The following is a 16,420-nucleotide window of genomic DNA, read 5'->3' on the forward strand; positions in this document are numbered from 1 at the left end:
ACAAAGTCGAGAGTACCAGCAACCAAATACACTTTTTCACAGACACAAATAATGCGAGTCGTCTACTCCTACAAGTGAAAACAGAGGAACAAATAATTATAATTACCAGAACAGGAAACATAGACTACGTTTACAAAAATACACATTGATATAACACATAAAAGAGTCTTTGTTATACAAACACATGAACAAAAAAAATAGATTGGCTTTTGATCCTTGTTTTGTAACGAAAGGGCATTTAATTCCTCCAGTCATGAGCCATGAGAACAAAAACTTGTTAATTTACTCAAGTGAGTGAGGCGGTTTCATCTACAGCGGCAAGAAGCGTGTGCCCAAACGTTTTCAGTAATGGTTCCAGAGTAGACGTCTGTTCATGGCTGGTGGTGCTAGGCCCGGTATGTCACGGATGTCTTTGTTGTTTGGGTTCACAATCTATCCAAAAGGGGAAAAAAGAAGATTTTGTGGGTGTTGTATATAGTGTGTATATATGGGTAAGAAAGGAAAGTTGAGAGGTGTACCTTGACGATGATGATTGCTATGACACCAATGACAATAAGGCAAAGAAATGCCATTATACATTTGTCCGTGGCAACCTGAGAGTAAGAAGAAGAGCAGAAAGTAAGTAAAGGGGACAAGAGGAAGCTGCTGATAATTAGAAACTGTATGAAAGAGAAGTAGCTGAGCTTCCTTTTACCCTAAACTCTCTTAGAGACTAAAGTTCATTGTTGGAAGTTGAATCTTTATTAAATCATAAATAAGCTATTTTTATAGGTTACAATACAAAGAGATCATCATAACCTAAATTAAAAAGTACCTTAAACTTAACTAAAAAAAGGAAAAAACACCAAACGCTTAATCTAACGCTAAAAAGTAAAATCAATAAGACCGGTAACTCAAACTCCAAAACCATATCTCGTTATCATTGTATCAACAAGAAGTAAGAAGAAGATTTTGGGAAACAGACCTGCCTACCAATTTCCTTGACCAGCTTGGAGGCTTTCTTGAGTGAGAAATGAATAGAATCGAGTTCGTTAACCACTCTACTCATTTGGTCGGTCTGAACATTGGTGAAAAGGTAAACTATCTTTAGGTGTGGAATGTTGTAAAGAACAACAGAGATTCAGAAGAGAAGCACAAAACCTGAGCCTTGAGAGCTGCAGAAGTATCTGTTCCCACATTTATAGTCTCCTGAACAATCTGTTGTCAAAGCCACACAAATACAGTGAGATTCTGCTTTTTATGAAAATGGAGAGAAGTTATCAGATGGCATATAGCTCCCATGTAACCTTTTTGCCTCTCTCAATGGCTTGATCAGTGTCATCCATCATGGAGTTTCCTTTATTCATAAGTTCTTGATTGGACATGTCTGAAAACGTGATTAAAGCTCCCAGTTAAATACTCTAGGTAGGTAGTGGGTGAATTCATATAATAACAAAGGACTAGATAAGTAAAAAGGTTTACTGGAAGCTAATAAGACATTCTCTTCCATGTTGTCCTCTGCTGGTCCATCAAAAAGATCAACTCGCTTATTATTGCTAGCTAAATTGGATGAATATCTGCATAAACCATCCTCAATATCATCAATCACCACCACAAACATAATTAACAAGCAACAACTCCAACAACTGTTAGACAACTCCAACAACTGTTAGACATGATCTTAAAACATCAAAACAGAATAAGCAGACGGTGTCACGTACTTCTTCTTAAGAGCAACATATGAGTTTAGTTCCTTAACCTGCACGAACCAAACACCATCACTTGATCACATAATAAAACTCAGAAAATAAATGAATAAGTGATCAAGGTAAGAATAAAAAAGGGTACCGTACCATAGATTGACGTCTGTCGTTCAACATCCGGTTAGTGTTGGCGTCGTTGCCGCCGCCTTCCAAGCTTTTGACTTCGCTATCGAAATCTTTAATAAGGCTCTTGCAGTCACGCATTTTGTCAGTGAGTTCTTGGAGCTGCCTACTCTGCCTATTAGCATCTTTGATCTTCTCCAGCTTCTGGAATCCATTCCTGGTCCCCAAAAACAAAACATTACATTAACATGAGTAATCATCATTAATTCATTATGAACAGATAAGAACTGGAAGAAGGTGCTCACGATAAAGCACGGAAAAGGTCATTGATCTGTCCTTCGATCTCAGCAAGCTCTTCGCTAACCGCCGATATTGAATCCATCTCTCTCTCTCTTTTATATATAACCCAGCCACACACAACAGAAAACAATGTGCTCTCTTCTTCTTCTTCAGATCCCTAATCGAATCATCATCTCGCTCTTCGAACAAAACATTTGATGTCGGTATTACAGAACAAAACGTCGTACCAAATGCGTTGGATTATATAATATATATACTATTACAGATCTCGGACGACCAATGTGGGATGTCTTAAAATTTCGATAACGTAGGAGATAGAATTATGTGAGCTCTTTTGTTGCCATTTGATTTGGCTCCAACGGGACGACGACGAAATAAGATATATAGAGAGATTTGAAAAAACCTGGGCTGTCGGGAAAATCAGTGGGACATGATACGACGTCGTTTGTCAGTATTTTGCACTCTTATAACGTGGGACGTCGGATTGTTCACCTCTCAAGATCTAACGGCAAGTAACTCTTGCAGTAGCTTATACGATCACTCGACTTTACAAGTAAGAATGTAAGATAGATTGCAAAGTCTCCCTACCTTTAATTAAAAACCAAATCTAAGCTTTAATCTAAACCTTGTGACAATAAAATAAATAAAAAAGCTTTAATCTAAACCACATCAGCGTTCCATATTTTCGTTTGTCTGTCGCAATGGTTAAGATACAATGACATCATCATTGAACAATTTTGGAATCAATCAATAAATAAGTGGATGAAGTTAGACTGTAAGATTTTTAGCAAAAAAAAAAAAAAGAAGTTAGACTGTAGTAAGGTCATGGATTCAGTTCACACAAAACATTCTCTTGGGAATATATGTGGGAATACTAGGTTATATATAAATGTTGTCACACACACAAACAGAGTTGCAAACTTGCAATACATAACAATGCAAGTCTCTATTGAGCTATGATCTGTTTAATTGAAAATAACATATATTCGGACTTAGATTTATTATCTGAAAAGTGCTTTTCAACTGTTTCTAGCTTAAATACCGATTCCTTACTAAAAGAACGCTGCTAATACGATACTATTTATTTTCCTTATATTTTATAATGAGTTGTTAGTTCATCCAACCTAAAACTAATTGTTGATAGGTAGATTGGTTCGTTAATGTCTTTTTCAACTTTCAATATTGAAAACCTTATTTCTAATATGTTCTTTTCAGATGTAGTTCTTTGAGCGTCAATTTTACAATATTCAAATAAATATCGATAAAGACTGATTCCTTGTTATGTTACGTGAATATTCAATCTAAAATTAATTGGTGATAAATAGATTGACTCATCTATTTTATATACTAATTTAATATCTTTTCTAGCTTTTAATGTAGGAAATTTTGTCTCTAATACGTTAAACAGACTTAACTTTCATGAATTTAAGTTGACAAAGAAACAATGCAGTGTATGCCAGTAAAAAAAAACATTGCAGTTTATGGAAGGAAAAAACCTAGGATTAGACCATGGTGTGAGTTTCAAGAAAATAACACAAACAGCAATTGACTATAGTATAAAGACTAATAATACCAAGTCTATCAGGCTATTACTAATTCACTAAACATAAGATGAAAGAATAAGCAGAAGAAGAACATGAATACAGGCCAGCAACATCAGCTGCTTATCAGTAGAGCCTACCACTGCACTTCGCCGAACCACAATAGCAATTCTTCACCTTGACATTACCATCAGCGTCCAACACCTGGCCAATCTTATAGTTGTAATAGTACGTTAGTTCCTTAAGCGGAGGTATATTGTCCTTCGCAAAGAGCATCACATGAGGGATCCTCATATCCTCATGGTGGTACAAAACATCTTGCGCGTACAGATTCGGCGAGCAGCTATGGTTTATAAACCTCCCTACGTTCCCTTTCCTCGCAGCGTCTATGGTAAAGAAGCTGCTCTCATAGAAGCTACTACTCCCATTATCAGTCCCAATGTCAAATAGATACTCGTCTTTACCCGCAAGCCTATCAGCTTCGTTTTCCTGTAGAAGCTCCCCTGCGTACTCGCAGATGAAGCTCCCCGAAGGAATAGACTCTAGAGACCTCACTCCCCATCCTCTCGACTCGGTCTTGAAGATCTCCAGCTGGATCTTGATCCCTCTCTGCGTGACGCGGAGGTAGCAATCAGGCGGGCATTTGCAGAGAGGGCCACACTCGTAGACCATAGGCTTTCTAAAAACAATCGCTCCGTCGTAGTTATACGGCAACTCTCCGTCGTTTTTCGCAACGCAACCGCAGTTTTTCGAGTCTTTGCAGCCCTTCGTGCAGCCGCAACCTTTCGGAGGAATCGGCTGGCACCAATCCGGATATATCATGTTAACAGTGTAGTCAAACACAGGAGGTTTCTCATCGTCTATCTCGTTAACAGCGCATATAGGCAACCTCTCTTTCCCTCCAGAGATATCTTCGCAGCAGAGACCGTCGCGAGCCTTTGATGATTTTGCTTTCTTAACCACTTTCCAAGTAAGTTCAGGCTGCCCGGCGATACGCCGCAGCCTGAACTTAAAAACAAGCTTACCATAAGATCCCACTTCTTTCCAAAACTCTTCAACCAGATACAACCCATCGTAGACGTAGTTTTTGGTGTTATTATCAGAAGATGGTGTCTTCTTGTTGCCTCTTATGACCCTCACAGGGTTCTGTTTGTCTATACTGTTCGCCAACGCGAGGTTTCCTCTCAAGAGCTGCTGGTCTTTAGGTTCGTTGGTTATGTTCCCCTGTTGAAACTTTTTAGATAGGTTCCCTCCTTGGCCTGTGTAGATCAACACGTCGGAGTTACAAAGGTCGTCGTCGTAGCCACCAGAGGCTACTATACTCACGGCGAGCAGCTCCTTGTTGGCGTCTCTCATGTAGTCAATACCAGCTTGTATTGCTCTGTGTATGCCGAGAAAGTTTAGTTCGATTCTGTATTGGAACTCGTCGCCTACTTCGACTCCAGGGACGGTTCCTATGAACTGTGTGCCGACGTTGAGGTACTTGCCTTTGCTCTTGACGATCTTTGAAGCCTCTACGGAGACATTGAAGTTTTTGCCGTTTTTTTTCCTTGGGTTTGCTTCATCCTCGCGGATAAGCTTTCTACAAGCTTCACTGAATAAACGTAGCGTTTCCATTACTTTGTCTCTAGCGCTAGTGTCTCCCCTAGGACGTGAAGGAGCAGTAGATAAAGTCTCACTATCTTTCCTACTAGATCCTTCACCGTTATCTCTATTAATCTTCTGGAGAAGCCTCAAGGGTGAAGGCAGTACAACACCTTCTGTTTTTTTAAATTTGCTTGCTGTCTCGTTTGGTTTTGGGATTATAAACTTTGGTTTCTCAGCTTCCAATGGCTTCGACATGCTTTTGTCAGAATCCAATGTTAACTCTTTCTTGGAGGCAGCAGCATCATTCACGGTCTTTCCATAATCGGAAAACTTGGTTCCTGTATTCGGAGGGAAGTCTCTTACTGCAATAATCTTTCTTCCACCAAGCTGCTTTATCCCAACGCTTCGCCAGCCACCGTTCATATCTTTCACTTGTTGTTCAGCTCCCTCTGTTACTACCTCAACAAGCTTTTCATCAACCTCAGCTTCATCAGACACGTTGTTCTTCATCAGCTCCGTGCTTGATCTAAGCCCAGTGGAGCTTGGTCCACAGTGAGGTGGGAAGTCTCTCACAGCTGCAGCCTTAAAACGCTTGGACTTGCGGCGACCCATAGGATCAATGAAACTACCATTATCCAGTTCTGGTGTTGCTTCTTTCTTCGTAGAAAGAAGTTTTGATGACTTGTTCTCCATTCCCTACCCATGATAGAAACAAGATTATATAAACCAAAATAACACCAGCCTAGTAGTTATGGTAAACAACCCAAACACTAAAAGAAGAGATATATGCATGTTTAGTAAATAACAACAGTGGTTATTTACACAAACTTAAAATACTAAAAAGGGACACAGACATAAGCATGTTTTCAAGCTTTTATGACAGACAAATCTCGAATCAAAAGCGTTTGATTAAACAACAGATCAAACCTTTTTTCTATAATTCATATATATAGAAAATTGAACCCAGATCTCTGAATTGTAACTACATTGGTCTGATTAACAAAAACGTAATCAAAGGGAGACCGAGAGAGTAACGAAACACCGATCCACCATGCAACCAAAGCAAAAGGAAAAGCAGATCTTACCGGGGGGAAGGAAAATAAAAAGATGGGGGCGGAGAATCTGAAGGAGATCGGGGGAAGAGCGGGAGAACTGAGTCGAGTATTACTCAAACTGTAAACAAAAGAATATGCATTGTTTTCTCAAAACTTTTCTCCACTGTTCATACAAAGTTTACACAAGACAACTGTTGTTGAAGAATGTATGTTTTTAGAGATGAAGGGTTTCTCTTTTTTATTTGTCAAAAGAGATTGTAGGGTTCTTTTTAGTAGATTTTTATTTATTAGAAGGTAATCTTTGAGAATATTCTCCAAATCTAATAACTCCAACAATATTTTTTGGTTTATGTATATCCTTCAAATATTCAACTTTCCTAACTAAAATTCTAATTTTTTTTTTCTTTATAAAGATACATTCTTTATATGCGTAACTATAATTGTGTGTAATCTTTTTCATAATTGTAATATCATATAATAAATCAGTTTTAAAAATGATACACTGTTTTTTTTATGTTTAATAATTATAACGCCAATATAAGAAAATACTATTTATAATTTGTGTGTTCTAAATTCTACAAATTTAAAATATATTTTTTATAAGCTTAATTTACATGAAACATAAATATTTAGAGGTTAGTTATATAATAAGTATACAATTATAGAATTATTTTCACTTTTTGTAATAAAAAAAAGTTTTTGTGAACAGTATATTAATAAAGAAAACAGAAAGTTCACAATAAAGTTTAAAGTTTCTTTTTCATTACCAATAAACTTCAAATCGATATTATTATAAAAATATATTTACAGATTTTCAATTTGTTTTAATCTATATTATATATAAATAGATTAAACAAATTTTTAAATTTTCAAAAATAATATAAATTGTTATAAAATTAAATTTTAGTGATTTTTGTTTGGTAAATGTAACATTGGTATATTTACATAAAATACTTTGTTTTTAAAATCATAATTTTTGTAAATCAAAATGTAAATACTTTTATCAACAGAATTTAAATTTACACAACTTAAGGGTATTAAACATCTATAGTAGTTAGTTAATAGGAATCTAATAGAATTAAATAATTACATTCAATCATCGTATTTAAAAAAAAACATTGTATTCAGAAAAATCACCATAAACAATAATATATTAAATGAAGAAAAAGAAAACATTAGGTTAAAATAATTTACTCATCTCTTAAACTTGATTTATTATGTTCTAAATATTCTAATGATATGCATGTAGAAAAAACAGCCAATTTAGGTTTCTGAAATTAATTTCGATCGTGCATACAAATCTCTTATCTATAAAAATATATTTCTTATGTTTTAGTGCATAATCTAAAACATATAATAATATATATAAATAAGACATAATTTCTATTTAATTTTTTATGTCAATTTTAACCGTTCATCAAAATATAAATTAACTAAAAATCACTCATTTATTTATAATTTATTTAATTATGATATACTAAGATAGTATATTTCAATCTTTACTATTATTTGCGAATTAAATTTTTGCAACGTAGCTCTCACGTTAAAAGTTAGAGCGATTAATATCGTTTATACCCTTAATGAATAATTATATAAATTAGTCAAAAAATAAAAACGAATTTCAAATCTATCTGATTAAAAAGTGATTAAAATTAATAATACTAAGAATTATCTAAAATATAAATAATTAAAAAACGAATTTCTATTAATACTATTATATTTATATATTATATTAGATAATTGACTATAAATAAATATAATAAAAATTTCGAAAATATAACATGTTTTAAAACATAAGATAATTCTTAGATATATTTTGTTGTTATCTGAAAATAATATTTTATTATAAAATTTATAGTTAGATATAAAACAATTTATAATTAAATGCTAATCAAACAAATAAATATATTTTCTAAAATATATGTGAATGTTTTTAAAATTTAACTCAACAATAAGAATATATATATATATATTGATAAAAACTAATGAATATATATTAATAATATTTTATTTATATGTTATATTTGATAATTGACTATAAGTAAATATAATAAACTTTTCAAATATAAAATATATATTTTTTTAGAAAAAATGATCAAATAAAAAAACATTTTTAAAAAATAAGATAATTCTTAAATATGTTGTATTTTTATTTGAAATAATATTTTTTATTATAAAATATAAAGTTTAATGTTTGTTTTAAAAAAAAAACATAATTAATAATTTATTATGTTGGTTTTGATTTAATAGTTATAAACAAATAAATATTTATAAGGACACTATGCCCGCACATGCGGGCAGAACACCCAGTATGATGATAAAATGAAATATTCCTTGCTTTTTAGTTACAAAATGGAATATTATTTACTTTTTAGTTACAAAATCTATTTAGTCCATTACTGATTATTTTTAAACATTAAAAAATGAAAACTCTTTCAGATTTATTGAAATTATTCTTAACCATTTGTTAGATTCATTTCTAATTTAGTGTATCACCATATATGTTTAAAGATATCAATATTTCAATATAAATCAGATTGCTATGAAATAATAAAACAATATTTCTATAATTTTAGATTAGACAACAAGGATGAAATAAATCATATACGTAAAGATATTTTGACTATTTTTCTGTGCTAGAAACTACCATAAATAAAAATATCTTTAATATAATTTCTAAATATACATAGTATTACTAATAATATCTATTTTATAATAACAATATAGGTAAACTGAATAAAATTATTATTCTTAATAACACTTAGAATACAATATATAAATGAATTGAACAAATTATTTACAAACAAAAAATTATGCACATTGAATTTCATTTGAAACATTCAATAATAATTGCATTGGATTTTTTTTCTAAAAAATAAAGAGGAAATAATAATTAATAATAATATTATAACAAAATAATATAAAGATATTAGAAGTAAGTTACGATTGTTAGCTTTTTTCAAAGTTTCTTCTCTTCAGTCTTTTACATTTCTTTTTTTTTCAGTTCTTATTATGAATTGGATTTAAATTTGTAGATATAATATTTTTTCTTATTTTGTTTCCTTCATTTGTTCTTCAATCGACTCCAAAAAATTGTCTTTTTTTTAATGTTTTTTAGCTCCACATGTTTTATTTCAAATTCTAATGAAAACAAAACTTAAAATAATTTTTTTTTTGTTTTAAAATTGTTTAGTGAAGCTCTAGTTATCCATTTAGTCAAAGCTTATATTCATTTTTTTGGCGACATATCATTTTCCGCTTGAAATATATAACTTTGGAACTTTGTAAATTTGTCAGTGTTTAGTGAGGGGGTGAAAATCTTTGAGTCACATATAATGAATACGAGGTTATGCTTTTCTAGTAGTTGGGAGAAAATGTTAAAGAACGAAGAGAGGTGATATAGATCTGGGGTGGTCTAGAATTTTGAGTTAGATTTGATTGCGAAGAAGAAGAGTTTGAAGATGGTTGTCGGAAGATCCTGACTATTTTCAACATTAGATATATGCATTAAAGCATATAAAATTTAAGAAGATTGAATAAATTGATAGAAGGTAACTTGACACTTTATAAAAGATTAGTGATACTGATGCATATAAAATTTAAGAAGATTAAAAAAATTGAGAGAAAGTAACTTGAGTGCTAAGTTGATTATTCGAGAAGACGAAGTCTATGTATTAACGAATATTGATATCTATATTTTATATATTATCTATTTATATTAAATATTTTAGTTTTTGTGTTTGATCATAAAATTATTTTGATAAATTATGAATATTTGATAGGAAAAAGAAATTTGATAAATTTATGATTTCGCACTAAAATTATAATGTTTTAAATCGATTTGAATCGCACAAATCAGATTTTAGAAAAAATTGGGTATAAACTAAATGTTTATACCAATTTTAGAACATCCATTAAAAATTTAAAACACATATATACTTTTTTATAGAGAAAAAGACTAGTATAGCACCAAACCAAGTTTTTGTTCCCAAAGTAGCACTCAAGGCTCAAAGTCACAAAAATAGGTTTCATTAAAGAGGTAAATATACACTTATACCCCTTGGGTTAATTAATCCAAACCTTAGGGTTTAGAGTTAAGGGGGTAGGGTTTTGGAATTAGAGTTTAAAATTTTATAAAAAATAAATACTAAAATAAAAAATAAAAATTTTTAAAATAGTTTCAAAAATTATTTTTAAACTATAAAAAGAAAATTTGAAAAAAAAAAAAAAAAATTTCAAAATTTTTTTTTTAAAAAAAAATTATAAAAATTTCGAATCTGAAAACATATAATCTGAAACTATAAAAAAAAATTTTTTTTTTTTTACTTTTTTTTTTATTTTTTTTTATTTTTTTTTATTTTTTTTATTTTTTTTTATTTTTTTTATTTTATTTATTTTTGTTTGTTTATTTAATTTTAAACCAAGGGTATTAGGGATATTTTACCCTTTAATGAATGTCATTTTTGTGACTTTCTCCTTCTAATGCTATTTTTGAGACATAAACTTCAAAAGGTGCTATTATTGACAATTGCCCTTTTTTATACGAAGATAAATTTTGTCAGTTTTTTAATTTTATTTTTTGTATTGGGGTTTTAGCCCACGGTTGTATGTTTGGCCAAAATGCAAGACTCAAAATTTAAATAAAAAGTTTATTGTCGAAAAATAATATAAAGCATAAGGAAAAGAGTTAAAAGTATATATTTTTGTATTGGATTTGAGTCTGTTGACCCAAAAGAAAAGATTTGATTGGTAAGACAACAATATAATAAGATAATAATTATTCATGCGTCGACAAAATAAAGAAGAGCAAAATAATTGTATTGTTACTGTATACACACACAACCACCATCAATCAACAGTAACAAATAAAATTATTATTATGCAGCCATTGCTATCTCTCCTTCGTCTTCTTCCTCCATTCTTCTCTCTCTCACTTCTAAATGCAGCAGCTTCCTCTCTCTCATCCCTGCTGACTTCCCCTCTTTGCTCCCTTCTCCCCATGAAGCTCTCCCGGATACTCCCACGAACTGTCCTGTAGGTAAGTTTCGCGCTTTCACTTGATCGATTGATTCAGATCATCGTTTTTTGTTAATTTACACGATTTAGCTTCTGGGTTTGTTTAGATTTGCGTGTTATCTTCTTTCCGATTGTAAAGTTCGAAGCTTTGAAGATAATTCTACTTCTAGGGTTCATAGAACACGATTTGGGTTTATTGCTATTAATATTCGTAAAGGTACCGTTTTTGATTAATATGAAGTTTGTTTCTTCCTTTGTTACAGAGCTGAGACGTTACGGTGCGGTTTTGCTTATTGCTAAAAGCTATGACTTTGGGAGGTTGGGGTCAGAGATTCAGACAAGCAGCTTCTTCTCAATCAGATGACTCTGCTTCTGATTTGGAGAGAACCAACCATCACTGCAACCACATGAGTCTTCCGTCCTCTTCAAGCCCATCTTCTCTTAATCCATTCGCATTCAACATCCAGCACGGAGAGAGCAACGCCCCTTACTTCTCCTGGCCCACTCTCAGCCGCCTCAACAATGCTGTGGAAGACCGAGCTAACTACTTTGCTAATCTCCAGAAAGGGGTTTTGCCTGAAATCGTTGGGAGGTTGCCTTCAGGACAGCAAGCTACTACCTTGCTTGAGCTCATGACTATCAGAGCGTTTCATAGTAAAATCCTGCGTCGGTTTAGTCTTGGTACTGCTGTTGGGTTCCGGATCACGCGTGGTGTGCTGACGAAGACTCCGGCGATACTTGTGTTTGTTGCTAGGAAAGTTCATAGGCAGTGGCTTAATCCAATGCAGTGTCTTCCTTCTGCTCTCGAGGTTTAGTTATCTTACATTCCATTCCATTCCATTCTACTTACAGTTTGATCTGAGTGTATACGATAAGTGATGTGTTGGTTTCTTAATAGGGTCCTGGAGGGGTTTGGTGCGATGTAGATGTTGTGGAGTTCCAATATTACGGTGCTCCTGCTGCAACACCAAAGGAGCAGGTTTATAATGAACTTGTGGATGGTTTGAGAGGAAGTGATCCCTGCATCGGCTCTGGTTCTCAGGTACTTTTCCATTTTTTGGTTCTCTCTTCTGCAAACCCCAAGCGTAAAGTCTCAGTTTTGTTTCATGTTGTGTAGGTTGCAAGCCAAGAAACGTATGGAACCTTGGGAGCTATAGTGAGAAGCAGAACCGGTAACCATCAGGTTGGTTTCCTTACTAACCGGCATGTCGCAGTTGATTTGGATTATCCAAGCCAGAAAATGTTTCATCCTTTACCTCCAAGCCTTGGACCTGGTGTCTACCTCGGTGCAGTTGAGAGAGCAACATCGTTTATAACAGATGATCAGTGGTACGGCATATTTGCTGACACAAATCCAGGTACTCCAGTTATGATTTCTATTACAAAACAATGTTCACGACATCGCTAGGCGGTAACTAGACAAGACTAATGACCAGGTGGATTATTAGAGGCTTAGACAAGGTTTAGAGGTTAAGGAATTGTTGATTTATTTTATATAAGATATTTTAGTTTATGGATTTAACTATAAAATTATTGTAATAAAATATCAAAGTTAGGTATACAAAAAAGACAAATTTGTGGATTGATAGTAACATTATTTTTTAATTTAACAAATTTAAACTAATTTAGATTGCTTTAAACCGATTTTAACTAATTTCGAACAGTTTAAACCAATTTAAATCATATAATTCAGATTTTAAGAAAATCGTTTTGGGCAAGATCGCCAAAATGATTTTTAGAACCATGATTTCAAGCCAATATATGTGGACACTCTTGTTTCTTACTGAACATTGTTTTGTATCCATCCCAATGCAGAAACATTTGTGAGAGCGGATGGTGCATTTATTCCTTTTGCAGAAGATTTAAGCATGAGCAATGTAACCACAGTGATAAAGGGCATAGGTGAGATAGGCAACGTCCACGTCATAGACTTGCAATCACCTATTGATACCCTTATTGGGAAACAAGTTGTTAAAGTTGGAAGAAGCTCTGGATACACCACTGGAACCGTTATGGCTTATGCATTGGAATACAACGACGAGAAAGGGATCTGTTTCCTCACTGATTTTCTAGTCATTGGTGAGAACCAGCAAACTTTTGACCTCGAAGGTGACAGTGGAAGCCTTATACTCTTAACGAGTCCAAACGGTCAGAAGCCACGGCCTGTTGGGATCATTTGGGGTGGAACAGCTAACAGAGGACGGCTGAAACTGATAGCTGGACAAGAACCTGAGAACTGGACGAGCGGAGTTGATCTTGGTCGGCTTTTGGATCTCTTGGAGCTAAATCTCATCACATCTAACCATGAGCTCGAAGGTTGAACACTCTTTTCTATGTTTCATTACGTTTCCATGCCTTTTCATGTCCTTATTGGTTTTGGCTTTGTGTAAAGCAGCTGCTAGAGAACAGAGAAACACTTCGGTTACAGCCATTGGTTCAACGGTTTGCCAGTCATCACCACCGGACCCGGTTGCGTCAGGAGACAAACAAGATGAGAGCTTTGAGCCGTTTATACCGCCTGAGTTTCGTATAGAAGAGGCTATCAAACCAACACCTGAAGTAGAGGAACATGTGTTCATTGCTCCGTTGTCGTTTAACGAGTCTACTTCTACTAGTAGAGGGCAAGAGAAACTCAAAGTTGATGATCTTGTCGCTTTAAAGAGCAGTTCCGAAGAAGAAGATGAGGTTAGCATCTCGTTGCACCTTGGTGAGCCAAAACTAAAGAAGTCAAAGTTTTCTTAGCTGAAAGCAAAGGGGAGTAAACCGAAAATGGATCCGTTCCCGGTTAAGTTTGGTTTGATGGCCATTGATTTATTCCCCAAAAATTTTATGTCGTAATTGTTCATAGTATTATTATTCTTTTAAGGACGAAAATAACATTCGAAAACTGTAGCAGAACTGCATGAACATAAGTTCTATGAAATTCAAAGGTAATACTAATACCCAGGTGGGACATTAAACCGAGTAACGGTTAAGAAGTTTTGACTTTTGATTTCCGGTTTAACCAATTAGAAAACAGTTCCGACTACCGCGAATCTGGAAAAAGAGCGTTGGTTGGTTAAAAGCAAAAGGTCACTTTCCACGGGGATAAAATGTTTGTCTTTTGTCAATTTACTAAGGAATCAAGTAATTTTTCTAAAAGAATTCTTATAGATCATTTTTGTTTGTTTGTTTTACCTATTTTTACAAGAATCAGACATAAATAGAAACTAATACAGAAGTTCTAATCCGGTGTTTGATCAAAATTCATTAGTTTTTATACAAAGAAAGAATGTATGTTGTTCAAATTCTAAAAGATGCAATTTGTTATTATACAGATTAATAAAATAAGTTTTCAATCTAATTCATGTAGAACTGTTCAGCATAAATGTCATACTATTATGTCTATAGATAATGTCAGTTGAAAAATTAAAGGTTTGACGACTTTCCATTGGGTTAGTCAAACTGTAAAAGTGACTTGACTAGCGACGATAGATCACTGATCATGTTAATTTTTCAGAATTACCAAAACTTATGAATAGCAAGCATTTTTTTGTTTGGTCAAGCTTATGAATAGCAAGCATATAATTCAAAAGTTATACTATTAGATTTGAATATACAAAATATTTTCTTTGATATAATAACTTGTCAGATGATTTCCCAACTCTGTTAAAATTTTATGCTAATGCTTTACTCTATTCTCTAGGCTAACATCTAAAGCTTTTCACTTTTCGATATTGGATCTTATACTATTTTATGTAATAATGGTTATAGTACTACTTTTCATTAGTTTTGACAAGAAATCATTAGTGGTAAACATGCTTTTGGTCAAGTGGGGCTCTATGTCTAACCCTAACAGTGCCACCAATCAAGCTTAAAAGCTCTACTTAACCGACAGCCTCATTGATTTATACATATATCATAATGTATAAAACTTAAAAATTACATAGGAATGGAGTTTCTAATCTAATCTCTTCTACTTTGGAGTGCATGTACCTTTCTATTTATAACACCAATAACATCTCCAAGTTTTTCACTCACCAAATCATAAACAAAACCCCAAGAAGATGATCTCTCTCATCTTCTTGTTCTTCCTCTCCGTCTCTTTCACATCCAATGGACAATTCTACGACGAAAGCAAGAACTACGAAGGCTCATCCGATCTTGTAAACCTTGAATACCACATGGGTCCGGTCATATCCTCGCCTGAGACTAGTCTTTACATCATATGGTACGGCCGATGGACCCCAACTCACCAGTCTACAATCCGAGACTTCATCTACTCAGTCTCTTCACCAGCACGGTATCCCTCAGTATATGACTGGTGGAAAACGGTGATGCTCTACAGAGACCAAACAGGTTCCAACATCACCAGAACACTTGTCTTGTCCGGAGAGTTCCACGACTCAACCTACTCCCACGGATCTCACCTCAGTCGCTTCTCAGTCCAGTCCATCATCAGAACTGCCGTGGCCAACAAGCTACCACTAAACGCTCTCAACGGCTTGTACTTGGTCTTGACCTCAGACGATGTAGAGATGCAAGAGTTCTGCAGAGCGATTTGCGGGTTCCATTACTTCACTTTCTCAACCGTCGTTGGTGCAACGGTGCCGTACGTGTGGGTCGGGAACAGTAGGAAACAGTGTCCGGAGATGTGCGCATACCCTTTTGCGCAGCCTAAACCGTTTCCAGGAAGCGGGTTTGTGAGTAGAGAGAAGATGAAACCACCAAATGGAGAGGTGGGGGTCGATGGGATGATCAGTGTTATAGCTCATGAGCTGGCGGAAGTGTCGAGTAACCCGATGTTGAACGGGTGGTATGGAGGAGAGGATGCAATGGCGCCGACCGAGATAGCAGACTTGTGTTTGGGAGTGTATGGATCAGGAGGTGGAGGTGGGTACATGGGGATTGTGTATAAGGATAGGTGGAGAAGTGTGTATAATGTGAATGGAGTTAGAGGAAGAAAATATTTGATTCAATGGGTTTGGGATCTTACTAGGAACAGATGCTTTGGACCAAACGCTATGAACTAGATACATTAATGTTTGTTACTTCTGTCTCTTTCCATTGAAGCCTTGAGGAGACAATGTATATTGGTTTATCTTTGCTTTATGAAATAAAAATAAACCACACAAAT

General features: G+C 34.1%; 4 protein-coding genes across 6 annotated transcripts; 2 read left to right on the forward strand and 2 right to left on the reverse strand.

Moving 5' to 3' along the window:
• Positions 1 to 81: 81 nt before the first annotated feature.
• On the reverse strand, positions 82 to 3,277 carry LOC103867382 (novel plant SNARE 11). Its single transcript, XM_009145445.3, has 9 exons — positions 2,111 to 3,277; positions 1,833 to 2,022; positions 1,701 to 1,738; positions 1,462 to 1,556; positions 1,287 to 1,366; positions 1,141 to 1,197; positions 965 to 1,057; positions 519 to 593; positions 82 to 432 (listed from the first exon to the last, which is right to left on the reverse strand). The coding sequence occupies exons 1-9, from the start codon at positions 2,185 to 2,187 to the stop codon at positions 343 to 345; spliced, it is 795 nt and encodes a 264-aa protein (XP_009143693.1). The 5' UTR covers positions 2,188 to 3,277; the 3' UTR covers positions 82 to 342.
• Positions 3,278 to 3,559: 282 nt separating this feature from the next.
• On the reverse strand, positions 3,560 to 7,794 carry LOC103867384 (histone-lysine N-methyltransferase, H3 lysine-9 specific SUVH5). 2 transcript variants are annotated; one of them, XM_009145446.3, is made up of 2 exons: positions 6,319 to 7,794; positions 3,560 to 5,929 (listed from the first exon to the last, which is right to left on the reverse strand). In XM_009145446.3, the coding sequence occupies exon 2, from the start codon at positions 5,924 to 5,926 to the stop codon at positions 3,773 to 3,775; it is 2,154 nt and encodes a 717-aa protein (XP_009143694.1). In that variant the 5' UTR covers positions 5,927 to 5,929; positions 6,319 to 7,794; the 3' UTR covers positions 3,560 to 3,772. The 2 variants fall into 2 exon arrangements, with proteins under 2 accessions (XP_009143694.1, XP_033147206.1); XM_033291315.1 differs by lacking the exon at positions 6,319 to 7,794 and adding an exon at positions 6,047 to 6,312 and having other exon boundaries at positions 3,560 to 5,987.
• Positions 7,795 to 11,077: 3,283 nt separating this feature from the next.
• Positions 11,078 to 14,282, forward strand: LOC103867385 (protein NARROW LEAF 1). 2 transcript variants are annotated; one of them, XM_009145447.3, is made up of 6 exons: positions 11,078 to 11,326; positions 11,568 to 12,113; positions 12,203 to 12,346; positions 12,422 to 12,662; positions 13,120 to 13,620; positions 13,700 to 14,282. In XM_009145447.3, exons 2-6 carry the CDS (start codon positions 11,610 to 11,612, stop codon positions 14,044 to 14,046), a joined length of 1,737 nt encoding a protein of 578 aa, XP_009143695.1. In that variant the 5' UTR covers positions 11,078 to 11,326; positions 11,568 to 11,609; the 3' UTR covers positions 14,047 to 14,282. The 2 variants fall into 2 exon arrangements, with proteins under 2 accessions (XP_009143695.1, XP_009143696.1); XM_009145448.3 differs by having other exon boundaries at positions 11,101 to 11,322.
• A 233-nt stretch (positions 14,283 to 14,515) lies between these two features.
• LOC103867388 (protein EXORDIUM-like 7) lies at positions 14,516 to 16,419 on the forward strand. Its single transcript, XM_009145452.3, has one exon. The coding sequence runs from the start codon at positions 15,351 to 15,353 to the stop codon at positions 16,314 to 16,316; it is 966 nt and encodes a 321-aa protein (XP_009143700.1). The 5' UTR covers positions 14,516 to 15,350; the 3' UTR covers positions 16,317 to 16,419.
• The last annotated feature ends 1 nt before the right edge of the window (position 16,420 follows it).

The sequence above is a fragment of the Brassica rapa genome, chromosome A05 (assembly GCF_000309985.2).
Source record: "Brassica rapa cultivar Chiifu-401-42 chromosome A05, CAAS_Brap_v3.01, whole genome shotgun sequence".
In the NCBI taxonomy this organism is placed as follows: Eukaryota; Viridiplantae; Streptophyta; class Magnoliopsida; order Brassicales; family Brassicaceae; genus Brassica; species Brassica rapa.